This window comes from Calidris pugnax, unplaced genomic scaffold (genome assembly GCF_001431845.1).
Source record: "Calidris pugnax isolate Ruff unplaced genomic scaffold, ASM143184v1 scaffold17, whole genome shotgun sequence".
NCBI lineage: Eukaryota > Metazoa > Chordata > Aves > Charadriiformes > Scolopacidae > Calidris > Calidris pugnax.
Genome location: NW_015090794.1, coordinates 2,257,928 through 2,270,965, shown reverse-complemented (window position 1 = coordinate 2,270,965; position 13,038 = coordinate 2,257,928). Strand labels below are relative to the sequence as shown.

At 47.3% G+C, this 13,038-nt stretch overlaps 1 protein-coding gene and 1 long non-coding RNA gene across 6 annotated transcripts in view; both read right to left on the bottom strand.

The window, feature by feature from the left end:
• The window catches only part of LOC106884646 (lipase maturation factor 1-like), a 96,553-nt gene extending 89,022 nt beyond the window's left edge, over positions 1-7,531 (bottom strand). Inside the window, exons 1-3 of the mRNA XM_014936168.1 lie at positions 7,505-7,531; positions 6,606-6,692; positions 6,355-6,475 (exon numbers count right to left, since the gene is read on the bottom strand). Coding sequence (XP_014791654.1) covers positions 6,355-6,475; positions 6,606-6,692; positions 7,505-7,531 — 235 coding nt within the window. The remainder of the gene's footprint in view (positions 1-6,354; positions 6,476-6,605; positions 6,693-7,504) is intronic.
• Positions 7,532-8,553: 1,022 nt separating this feature from the next.
• LOC106884919 lies at positions 8,554-12,906 on the bottom strand. 5 transcript variants are annotated; one of them, XR_001411319.1, is made up of 4 exons: positions 10,977-12,906; positions 10,454-10,859; positions 9,202-9,456; positions 8,554-9,019 (listed from the first exon to the last, which is right to left on the bottom strand). It is a non-coding gene; the product is annotated as an uncharacterized LOC106884919 (long non-coding RNA). The 5 variants fall into 5 exon arrangements; XR_001411322.1 differs by having other exon boundaries at positions 8,554-9,456; positions 10,454-10,629; positions 10,787-10,859; XR_001411318.1 differs by having other exon boundaries at positions 8,554-9,456.
• Between the last annotated feature and the right edge of the window lie 132 nt (positions 12,907-13,038).

The following is a 13,038-nucleotide window of genomic DNA, read 5'->3' as shown; positions in this document are numbered from 1 at the left end:
GAGACTCTGCATCTCGCTCGGGACAAGCCACTTTCCTCCTGAGCAAACCCAACTCCTGGCTTTTAAAACTTTGGGGAACGCATTCATCAGCACCTCCCATCAGTCCAGAGTTTATTTTTTCCTGCAAGAACAGCACAGACACTTTCACTCCTACGCACCAGGCAGCTTGCCTCCAGCAGCACCCGGGCTACCTCCAGCTCAGGCATCTTCTGCACCGAGGAGTCCATGGTGGATTCCCCTGGGGTGGAGGAAGCTAACACAGGGCCTGATCCAGTCACCCACTGCTTCCAGCCTCTTTAGCAGGCCAGACCCCTCAGACTGACTCTCACTTTCTGCTGTCATTTTACAAAACGAGAGCATAACCGAGAAGGGGGCTTTTCCAGAGTTCAGGACGCACTTTGCTGACCAGGATGCAGAAGCTGATGTTTTCCCATAGCTGTTCTCTCCAGCATCATAGATGGGAATGATGTGAGGCCATGCTGGGCTCCTAATTCAGGGACATCCCCTGCAGACTCCCAGCACAACTCATCACACCTCCAAGTCTTCAAACCCAGCAGAAAACCCCATCACCCCTGTGGCTGCTCACTGCCTGGACTTTTTACCAATAGTTCCCAGATTTGTGTTACCTTCAGCCCCTGCCAATCTCCTCTCTTTCCATCTGAAGCACTTTGCTGTTCTTCAGACTGTTCACTCCTTTGCACATTGAAAACTCAGCGATTCCCATGCTCCCTCCCACTCAGGAGGCAGACGGAGCCTTTGACAGCTCACATGGGAGCACGCTCCTCTACCTGCTGCGAGCTGATCTTTACATAAGTAATACATGTAAATTGTCATCAACTGCTAATAGACCTTCACTACTTATTCTCACCTCAGAAGGTGCTTTACTGTACTTTTCCATTAACTCCCCACCACCACCACCTTCTCCCTCCCCTCCCAGCCTCCTCTGTCTCCCCAAACTGAACACGTCCCTTGTTCAAACCCACATGCTACCAATAACCACAACCCAAGCGTGCAACACAAGAGTCACCCATCTGAAATGATTTGGTCTATCCATATTGCCCTGTCACCCCAGTTTCTTTCCCCCAGTCCAGGCTCAGCCTGTCATGGTAGGAGAATGAGAGAATCCCATTCTTCATGCTCTGTAAAGATTTAAAGATGTGAAATCCAAAACTTTCCGGTCATATGGCTTTCTCTCTCCCCCCATTAAAAAAGTCTTAACTTTTACTTAAAGCCCAAACCACAAGAAGAAATGAACCAAGAGCACAGAGCTTTGCATGAAAACCAAACTACATCTTGCACACACAAAAAAAATCTGCCTGGAGCCATATATCAAGTGCACCTTTGACCCAACAAGGCATTCAAAAAGGCCCTTTGCTGGATGCTGGCAAGCTGAGGTTGTACTACTGAAAAGAAGAAGGGGGAGAATATTCATTATTGTCAGAGAAATGAATCAAATAAGTTTGCAATCAATAAATTCCCCTGCAAAGTTTTGCAACACAGAAGCAACAACACCGTGGTACTGAGCAAAGAGCCTGAGTGAAACCAAACACCCCCTTTTCATCGTGCAACCCCACGGCCACAACCAACCACACAACAAAGTAGTCTGTTCTTAACACTTTTTTGTTTTACAACAAAAAAGCTCAAGACTTTGGGGTGGTTGCTTTGGAGGCTTTCGAAGTGCTTCTAACCCCATCGCCTCTTTGTTTGAAATGATGTGAAAGCAAATAGAAAAGGCTGGGCTATGGCACTGCTAAAAAGCTTCCCTGTAGGACCCAGACTGTTCCAAACCAGAGCAGGGGCATTCCAGCCTGCAGCTGGAGGATGCCCTGAGAACATCCCTCTGCTCCAAACCAGCTCCGGGCAAACAGCAGACTCGGAGACAGATCCTCCCCTTCTCAGTTCTTGTTATCATTTCCCTTAAACTATCACTGCTTGCTATGAATTTATCTCCCCACGGTGAAAGTGTTTTGTTCAGGACCAGACACACTTCTGTGTCGCTTACGTGGCTCTTTCGCGCAGAGTTAAACGGGGGCATGTAGCTCGCTAAGAGGACACAGTGCTAACACACTGCCTTTGTTGTGCAGACTTGCTAACAAGCACCGCGCTGAAATAAAACCTTTCAGGGGAGAAAAAGTGTCTGAAGATGTACTATAATCCTGACTAAGCAAGCTGAAAGCTACTGGGAGCCTTTTAATATAGCTGAGAGAAGAGAAGGGGGAAAGCAGGGGAGATGGCAGAGAGAGCGAAGAGGAAGGACACCGGGGAGAGCCAGCAACCTACAGGAAGCCAAATCCCCCCGAGAAGGCTTTAAATTTCAGAATTAGGAAGAAGTAGCATGAACCTCCCGTAGCTCTAGCTCTGGGGAAAGAAAATACTACTATTAAACAATACATGCGAAGAAAGAAGATAAACGGGATTTAAATAATAGCTTTTATTTCAAAGCACTCTACAGAGCCTGGCTGAAATTGGGAAGGGTGATATCTAATTACTTAAACTTCTACGTCTGGAATCTGATGATAGTAATCATCCAAACAGGGCACTTACCACTGATTTAGAAGGGTGAAGGGAGCAAATAACGCACATTTGATATCAAGAGCTTTGGGACCAGCTATTTACTTGTAACGGGACTTCCAACAAGACCTCAAAGACTTTCTCTACTTAGAAAATATCAATTCCTGCCATGAAGAACAAAAACACAGTGCAAGACCAGGACGGAAAACCTTCAAATCTCAAAACAGCATTTGTCCAAGCCTCCCTGTCTCATGAATTACTGTATTAGAGATTGCAATTAGCCAGTGACAGAGAGATAGCAACGATGGAAGTCTGTGAGACAAGTCTCTTCCATTGGCACACCAGTACCACACAAAGATGCCTCTACAGAACAGAGAGGGGTCTGGGCAGCAGGGCACAGGGTAAGACCTACATAATTGTTCTCTTCTCCAGGGCTGGATTCTGTGTTACTTCACTTTCTTCTCCTTCCTCCAGAAGGGTTTTACCACTTGGTCTGCTCACACTTACTCAGTGGAGAAAGAGGTCCCAGATCTGAAAATGTCTCCGAGGGCTGTCAGTTATAAGAATTTAAGTGTCACATAATTTACAAGCACACAGTACTAGCTATTATTAAAGCCAGCATTGCACAGACAGGCATTTCATTTACCTTAGTGCTCAGCTGGGAGGACCCCACTGGCACAGCCCTGCTGCTAAGAGCAGATCTCACTGAGCACTTTCGGCTTGGATGCATTTTCCCCTTCCTTCCCACTCCTGCAAGCAGTGTGTAGCTTTGGTCACTGGCCTCCAGGAATCATCAGATCCTTTCCCACTTTCCCATCTCTAACCTGCCTCTCAGACAGCAGCTGCTTTGCCAGGGACTTCCCAGGCTCTGGCTGCTTCTGGAAACCCCCTTCAAAATAAAAAAGGAGAAAAAAATAAAAGGAAAGCTGTTATAACCAAAAGGGGTGGGGGAGAACAGAGGGCACACAGAAGGACACTTCACACCTGCCTTGCTCTGCCTGTCCTCCTTCCACAGGGGAAGATCCAAAGGGAAAGCATCTCCCCAGCTCACATCAGGCAATAAAAACAGCCTCTCAAGAGTGGAGCCGGGGGCAGGAAGGAGGTGACAGGTCCCCAAATCATACTTGACAATTTTGCCCCTCACCTCAGCAATCACTGTATCCCCCAAATCATGTTTATCTCCGTCCCATCCACAAGGTCCTTCACTCTCCCACCCCTCCCTTTCCACCAAAGAGAGAAGACAAGCTTTCAGCTCACACAGCTGTGCTAATAGGCAGGAGCTGCAATCATCAGGGGGTGACCACGTTCCTGATACTTTAGCACAAGACACCCCCAAAGGATTTGTTGCTTAAGACAGCAGGAATGAAAGGGTTACGTTTAAAAGGGTGAAATGAAAGAAGGGTGGAAAACATCCCACAACTGAGGAATGTCAAACTGTCACAACGGCATCAACCGTTTCCTCAGCAAGTCTGAGACTCGGCGTGTGCAGAATCGCCGCGTCTGGTAAAAAAAATCATCTGTCAGAGTAAATGGTTCCATCTTCAGAAAAGAGCTTGGAAGAGGTGCTTGGCACAGAGGCTTTAAATTGTTTTCTGCTGTTTCTAAACCCAGGCTCTCAGAAGAGATCAAAAGGCAACCCACCTTCCCTGGAGAGCATCCCACCCCAACAGCCATGTCATGGTTTTGCAGCCTTTGACAGAGCAATCTGCCTCTTCACAATCTCTCCATCTCAGACACGGCAATTAGTTTCCACTCCACAAGTGCTTTGGCTGTAGGCTGTGCAGTGTCTCCCCTGCGTTGGGATCGGAGCTGCAGCCCCACCACCACAGCAAGTGATGGCCCAAGTCAGAATTCGACCTGTCTCAAATCTGGCCCCGGTTTCTGGCTTTGGATCCCTTGGCTGTTACTCAACCAAAACAAACAGCAGAAATCACTGTTATCTGATCACAATCAAGCTGAAGTTGCATAACAAGCAGGTAAACTTTTCCTTTCTTGCACCTCCTTCATTACAAAGGACAGAGCCATCCTCCTACCCTGTTCCTTCCAGCTCTGGTACCCAAATCTTTTTCTCTGCACTACCTCTCTCAAAAAGATTTCTTTACTCTGGACTGTGGAAGCATTTTGGGGTTTCCTCCCCCCTTCTGCTACTCGCAGGCATTCCCACTCCTCTTTCCTCTTTCAAAAAGTGCAGAATCCAGTTCTTCTCCGTATTTCACTTACCAGCTTTCAATCTCAGCTTCATCCTCTGCCTTACAAATGCTCACTCTTCCTTTCTCCCTCCAGCTCGTAGGTTTCAATCACTTTCATGTTGTAACTCACCTGACCCTGAATGGGATACTTGCTCCTCTTCCTGCTCTCCTTGTCCCGAATCAGGTCTCCCGCTCCCCAGAAGTTCCCATATGTCTAACTCACTCTTCGCCCTCCTCTACCTCATCACCCCCTCCCCAACTCCCACCCCTCCAGCCACCGCCTCTCCCTTCCCACCTCCCCACCAGCCCCTTCCCACCAAACACGCCACCACCCTACAGGAGAGAATTTGGTCCCAGATGGGGCATATTTATAACCTCAAATCTGTGATCAGAAAGAAGCGGCCTCCATCAAATGCAGAGCGGAGAACGCTAATCAGTTTTTCATAAGGAAACTGCAAACTGAGCTACGGGAAACTCAGCAGTCTGGATTTACACACGGGGGAATATCGGAATCGCTTTCATTTTGACTGAAAGAGTCATAACCCCACATTTCACCGAGAGCTGAAACCAAACTAGAAACAGAGCACGTGTCAAAACCATACAAAACTACAACTTCTGCATGGTTTTGATGCAAAATAATCTAAGCAGGCTGGCAGCCTACAAATCCTAACGATTTTGTGGACAAATCTGGGGCAAGTTTAGAATTTGTAACGTAGTGTGTTACATGTCAGTTTAGGTTTCACTGTGAATATTTTTTAAGTGGAGCACTAGTGGGCTCCAAGCGCGGCTCTCAGTGTTCCTTGCCAAAGCGAGAGCCAAACGAGCACAGCTGAGGTTGGAAATCAATTTCACCATTAACTGTTCTAAGGTCATGTCAATTTCAGGTCCCAACTGGTAGTGTTGGCACCCAAGGAGCCTAGGCACCCACACAGGATCCTAATGTGTAGAATGAGGAGTTTCTATCTTGCACGGTTAGCACACAACATCTACCTTGAAGAAAAAAGGACTACCAGCTCCAACCAGCTCCGCTGACAGGTCCTAGCCTCGCAGTGTGAGCCAGTTCTTACTCCAGCTCTTCCAACACGGGAGCTCCACCACCACCCCTGCCATCAACCCTGTCCCATCGAGTAAAGCAAGAGCTGAAAACAAGCGGCTCTTCCCATTTCACGTCTCAGTCGTTCCCTCAAGCTTGGCATACGCAAACATGTACTCCCAACACCTAAAATTAAGCAGTGCTTTGGTAAAAGGCAGGCAGGGCTCCTCAGGGCAGCTGCTTCATCCCTACCACACAGAATGTGGCCCGGACCCAGGAGCTGGGGGCAAAACTCCTGCAGCCCCTTTTCCCACAAACAAATTCACCACCAAGTACCCAAGATGGTCACGGGCCTCCTCTCCCACCACGGTGGGACCTCGGCACCACCAAGGACCCCACGGGAGGGGACCACCAGGGACTCCCCCCTTCCCCGCCTGCCCCACTTGAGGCTTTGCAGCAGGGAAGGCCTTTGAGGGACACGGCAACCCCAAGACTTCATGGGGTTCTGCCTGGCGACCAGCCCGGCCGCCTCCAGCAGCCCGGGGCTCCGCCGGGCCCCCACCCGCTCCCCGGGCAGCGGCGAGAGAAAGAGGAGGCGCGGGGCAGCGCCCGGAGACTCACAGTAAAGCAGGGCTATGGATCGCAGCAGCACGATGCGGGTCAGCCAGAAGGTGCCCGTTGGCGGCGGCGGCGGCTTGGCCCCACTGCCGCTGAGGCCAGGGTCACCGCGGCCGGGGGTTCTCTGGAGAAGAGGCGTTTGTCCGGTCCGGCCCTTTTGAAAAAAGGCGAAGAAGTGCAAAGTTAAAAAAAAAAACCCACAAGGGGAAGAATGGGAAGGCGTTGGGGCCAAGCCCCCTTCGGCCATCTCTCGCCCAAGGAGGCCGGGGCGGCCGCAGCCCCCTCAGCTCGCCCCGCTGCGCCCGGACTCCGTCCCTGAGGAAAAATGTTGGGTTAAATCCCTGAGGAAAGACATTAGGTTAAACCCCTGAATAAAAACGTTAGATTTAATTCCTCAGGCCTTCATCATTTGCCACTTCTGATGTTGCCGTGATTTCTACTTAGCATAGTCTATCGCTGTCAAGCCCTTGACTCTGCATTGAGCTCATAAATGCTCTGTTTTTTTAGCAAAACCACTTTAATAAAGCGGCCTCGGCGGTCATCGATGAGTTTAGTCGTGTGTCGCATATCCCACTTCAGTAAATACCGCCACGCTAAACCGTTCCGATGGTCTCTGAGAAAGTATCTGTTATCAGGTGTAACATTATTCAACGCTTTTCAGACTGTAAACCGGTCCCTTCTAAATGCCTCTTTTGTTTTTCCAGTTTCCCATCACCGCTGCTCGCATTGTTCTCCTTGGAAAAAAAAAAAACCTACATAATGGTGCATTGTATAGGGAAAGAAAAATAAGCTATTTGTTAAAGGCCTCGGGTATACTGCAGTTTTCGCTCTCCCTTTGGATTAGCCACGAGGTTTGGCTAGATAAATTTAAATAGATGTAAGCTAATGGTTTCCTTTGTGGGGTCTTTATGAAACTTTTACGGCAAATTCCACATTAAATGGAAATGTCTGTAAAACAAACTGGATAATTGAGGAAATTACTGAGGAAAAGCGGAGGGTTTAGGCTATAGATTTAGCAAAAAAAAAAAAATAAAACAAGGGAATAATTGGACCCGGGAAGGGAACACTGATCTGTGTGGGTTTTCATTGCTGAGGATGGTGCTGAGGTCTGCCAGATGCGCAGGTTGGGACAGTCACAGGAACGAACACCAACCTCAACCCAGCTGAGCTCAGGGGACATCGTGTGTCAACAGCATCTTTCAACAATACAAGCTGCAAAGTTTTAAGCCTATTAAACAGCAGAAAAGTGTTGTTACTCTAAAGGACCAGTCCAATTCTCATAAAAAGCAATGGAAGCCTTCCCTTTAGCTTTACTGGAAGATGAATCAAGCTATAAAGGAAAAAGTGTGATAAAACGGTAGATTAGAACACCCAATGACCCCCTCTCTGTTCTGCAGTTCCTGCTGGTGTGCAGCTTTGTATGGACCATCATCCGTGTCAGGTTTTTTGCTCGCTCATCTATTTACCGTCAGCTTTTATTTTCATGTCCCGATTTTCCCTCACGTTCCCCTCTTTTCAAAGTTAAGGTACCAGAAAACAAAACAATGTAAAAAAAAAAAAACAAAAACAAGCAAGCAGGGCAAACGAGACATTTAAGAGGGAGGCTCTGAGCCTTAAAGTCTCAAAGGGAAAGCGATTCATAAATGTCAGGCCGGCCGGCAGGCGCTGAGGCATCATTGATGCTGATCTTCATTCAACAAAATGCGCGCCGCCACGTCCCCCCGCCCGACCCTATTTTGCTGTGTTCCAAACAGCTGCAAAAGTGACAGAGAAACAAGCATTTACTGTCACAGCACCCAGCAGCTGTCCCCACCAGCACCTCAACCCTGCTGTCCCTGGCACCCTAAATTACTCTGTGTTCATTCAGGTCTAGTCTTTCGCCCCTCTGGCTGCCAGGAATTGGGTTTAAATAAAACAGAGAAAGCGAATGTGCGCAGAAATAACTATTTTGTAAAGCAGCATTAACATTTGGGGACTCTTCTAAAGAAAACATACATTCAATTATGTATAAAGCAGTTATACACAATCCTGCTGAGCACTCAGCTGCGTTTGCTAAATGGGATCTCGCAAAGAATTCAGGAGCTTCCTTCTACTAGTTAAGATTTCTCCAGTGGTAATATTTTTTCCATTAAAATCCCTGATCCTTCCCTGTGGAAATCTGATCTTTAACTCCAGGGTTAGCAAGATTAAGGCTGAAAAGGATTTTCAGAGGAAGAATTACCTTTATTTCCTCCTGTATTTGTACAGCTTCTATAAGGACGGGGTTCAGAAGAGGGGTTCTTAAGTGGTACCATAGGACAAACAATTACCGCAATAATTATAATGAATAGAATTGTGGTTCTTCATTATTTTGAAAAGCCGCCGTCCTGCCTGTGCTGTGCAGGAAGAAAGAGATCTTTTGCCAGTGTCTCGCCTGGCCTTTAATGCATAACACACACCTGTGTGGTGTTGGCCCCGCAAAAGCAAATTTTGTTTTGTTGCTGATATCCTGGAATATTTGAACAGAAATAACACATTGACATATCTTTCCCTTCCCACTGGATTTGGTCTTTACACACGCATATTTTCTGAGACCGACAGAGAAAGCTGTCCCTTTTGGGTTTCTAATTGTTTCCCCTCCGAGTCCTTGGCTGCTGGCACCACAGTGGGCAACTTCAGGCTGGGAAAACTGCAAGATAAAAACACAGAACAAGCCACTAGTTAACTTTTTTTCCACTGGGATATTAAAGAATTAATAATGATAAAAGCTCTTGTTAGTAAAGGCTATATTATTTTATTTTAGCAGAAATTGCACGCCAGGCGCAATGTAACGTGAAGATTTTCATGAAGCCCTCACTGCCTTTGACTCACCCTGAAGTCAAGACTTCCTAAAAATAAATGTCCTTTTTTTTCTCTGATATCTGCTGCCACAGTGAAACCTAGAAAAGGGTTTGGAATCCCGTGCATTCCTCTCCACTTGCATTTCAAGCAAGAGAGAGGTCAGTGGAGTCCTGCCCAGTGCAGGTGAGTTTCTTGTATCAGCGCCAGGTAAATGTTCATGGGTTGGAAGGGAGCTGCTGGGGGACATGTTCCTCCGTTGTTCACCCTGCAGCTGCCAAACTATTCCTGTCCAGAAAAAGGAGGGATGTCAGAGCTAAGCACCCCGTTAACACAGTAAAAACTAATATTAAACTAATATTTAAGCCTCCTTTCCCCCTGTTCTCAGCAGACTGCAGCAGCTGCGCAAGAGGGGCACGTTTGCATCCACTCACAGCGGTGGGAGCCTCAAGTCTCCAGCTTTTCACAATCCATGGAAACACCTCTAATGACAGGCTTTGGATGTGGCTGTGCAATAAAAAAAACTTGTTCTTGCTGTGGTGGGAGCATGCAGTGACTTTCATGACAGCACGCAGTAATTTTTCACTCCTGCTGTGCAGGTGAAAACATGAATTTCAAGAGCAGAGCTAAGCACAGTGGTGGGAGCTGTGGAGATGCCGAGAAGTAAATGCCCCAAGTGTTAATTAAAATTTGCAAAAAGCTTCTGTCCCTTTTACTCCTGAATTGTTCAGAGCAGCAAGGCAACAGAAGACAAATTTTGGATGTAGACTCATCTGCAAGCAGCTAAGCAATATAAATTTAGTCTTAAAACAGCGCAAACAGGCTCTGGTTTTGTGCTGGAGCCTTCACAAGTGCACAGTGTAAGATTGCACCCATCACTGCATTTTCTCTGAAGAGCAAAGATTTTCAGCTCTTCTGCTGCTAAAAAAATCAAAGTTAAGAAATTGAAATTAGTAGAAAGTGACCACAGGTCTCTGCTTTCTTTTCAGATATCGGTAGCTTTCCTGAAAAGGGACTGAACATTGTTTCACAGCAATCTCAGAGCTGCCACTGAACTGCTGTATCCTCTGGGCAGAGCATTAATCCTGCAGATGTCAGAGGCTTATTTTAACATGACGCATAGGTTACTCTTATCTGATCAGGGGTTGTTTTTTCTTCCCCTGTAAAGGCTCTTTCTATTTGCTCTTTGAAATTCCCATGCAAAATCTGCTCGCAGTTCAAAGGTAGCCAATTTTTGAAAAGCGATAACTTTGTCACTTGATCAGATTAAGCGATAAGAGCCCACCTTTGGGCTGGGCCAGCACCCAGCCAGGGAGGGAGCGCAGTACGTGTGCGCGTTGCAGAGCATATCCCATCCTCTGCAGTGGTTCCCAACGTGCTCTCATGCTCTGAAAATACCTTCCCTGTCTTCTACTGAAGATGGCATTTCTCCCCCCTGACGTTAGTGGGGCTCTGACTGCTCTGAAGGCAACACAAACACACACATACACTTATTCCTGCATAACGAATAGGTATAGCAGAGAGGAACCAGGATGGAGGTCAAGCCACCTCCATCCCATGGGGATTCTGAGTGTTCCCAGGTGACGAGTGAAAATGTGATGGAGCCAAACATGCAGACCTTGTATTTAGTGTCTGATCCCAAACAACACTGGTGTGAGCTGCCCAGGAACTTTATTGAAGACCTTGTCAGACTGCAAATAAAATGAAGCAGTATTACCAATACTGACAGGCAGCTGGTGGGCCTCTGCTGTGCCCGCTCTCCATCAGGAACAGCCAGCTCTATTCCACCAAAACCCCTCTAAACATACCCAGCTTGGGTATATTCTTTAAGGCTCCATTGGGCAATGGGAATCTTGGTTCTTCCCTCCAGATCTGCAACCTTTTCCTGGAAATCCTGATGTCAGGGCCCGCCCTGCAGCAGGCTGGGTGAAGAGAGAGAAGCATTAAGGCAGGTCTAAATGACACATCATGTGAGATCACTGCAAGACCTGCCCGGCAGCTCCATCATTTGCCCATCCCTGTGCAAACATCGCTGGTACTTTGTCATACAAAATTTGAACATGAGACCCCGGTAAGACAAATGACGCCACTTGAACCCACTTGCTGTCCCAGCGTAATCTCATTTCATTTCATGGATGAGTGAACTTCTCAGGAAACCGGAGCTACTGAAGTTTCCCAGGTGCTCCAGCTCCCTCCTCTTCCTGTGTCATCTCAGCTTCTTGCACCCTTGCCCAGCTCAGGTTGGTGTGCCAGGCAGGGAAACGCCGCTCCCTCCGCCAGCTCGGCTGAGAACTGACGCTCAGAGACGGTTTGAAATGGTTTGTGCAAGATCACAAAGGCAGATGTGAAGCAGAACACGTACCCTGCTCTGGGCTCCAGGCACTACCTCTTCCCCCTGCCCTTCTCTGGAGTAAGAGGAAGCAACTACCAAAAGTTGTCCTCCTCCTTCTACCTGCGTTGGACAAAGAGGGATTCAAGTGTGTGGGCTGAGAAACGCAATTCCCTGCCTTGGGTAGAGTGGGGAGCTGTGAAAGGCAGCAACACGCAAGGGAGAAGAAACCCAACGTCTCTAACTCCTGCTGTCCTTGAGGGCTTCTTTTCCAGGAATTTGATTTGGAGTTGAAGGCGGGGATCAGAAAATAGGGGGCATCTTGTTTTCCTACCTCCTTGGGCTTGCCCCAAAAGCTCTCAGTGTCCCACAAATCCCTGCCCAGCCTCAGCCACGCAACAAGGTTCAGATCTTCCAAGGAAGGGACTCCTCATGCGGAGAGGCTGTCTTTGAAAAGCTGGACTAAAAATAGTGATGATTGCGTTGACTCAGCCACCTCAAAAACGGATGAAATACAATTTACCTGACTCACAGAATTTCGGTGAGGTAAACTTCTCAAAGAGCTACGAGAACTGAAAGAGACAGGCATTATAGAAATGTACATTAATTATTTGTCAGATGAGGGAAAAAAAAAAAATAGTCCTGCCGAGTGTCCAACTGCACTGCAAAGCCACCGGTCCAAAACCCAAGGAAACAGAAACTCTTCCACAATCTCACTAAGCTTTGGATTGGGCCCTGGAAGAAAAGTTCAATTATTCCTCACTTGTAACTTCAGCACATATAGCATGCCTTGAGCCTTAAAAACAAGAATATTTTTTTTAAAAGACACGTTGTAAAATTACATTTAAAAAAGCTTCGCCCAAAGTCACTTTGTGACTTTGCAAACTGAAAGCTGAAATTCTGAGAAATTACTAGGAAGGAAATAAGAGACTTTTTAAATAAAATAAAATCCTGCTTTGCACTTTAACAGAATATATTCATTTTCACAGAGAAAGCATATGGACATTCAGCCACATTTAAACAGGGTTACATTTAAATTCAATGTGTACGCTTTATTTCAATGTGATTATACATCGCAGTAATTAAACAAAATGCTCTCAAAACCACCGCGTTCCTGTTACTTTTTAAATCCTGGAATGCTTGAAGCACTCGCGCAATTTCTAATTTATTTTTTTTCCCCTGTAAATCTTGTACTTGACCCCCTTTTTCCGGGGGGGCAGGGGGGCTGAGGGGGGAAGCAACGGATAAAACTGGAATTTGGGGAGTTGCTTTTTTTTTTTTTTTCCCAAGTCGCAATTAGAAGGCTGGATTCCGCGGATAATTAGAATCAAATGCTCCAAATAAATGCTGGAAAACCCAGGGCGCGCTCAGACAGCGGCAGAGCTTTTAAAAAACGGGGGAAAAAAAAAAAGAAAGGGTTACCAGGCTCTCCCGCAGCCCCGCACCGGGCTCTCCCGCAGCCCCGCACCGGGCTCTCCCGCAGCCGGAGCTGAAGGGGGAGACTTTGCGGGCACCCCCCACCTCGGGTCCCAGACCGGGCG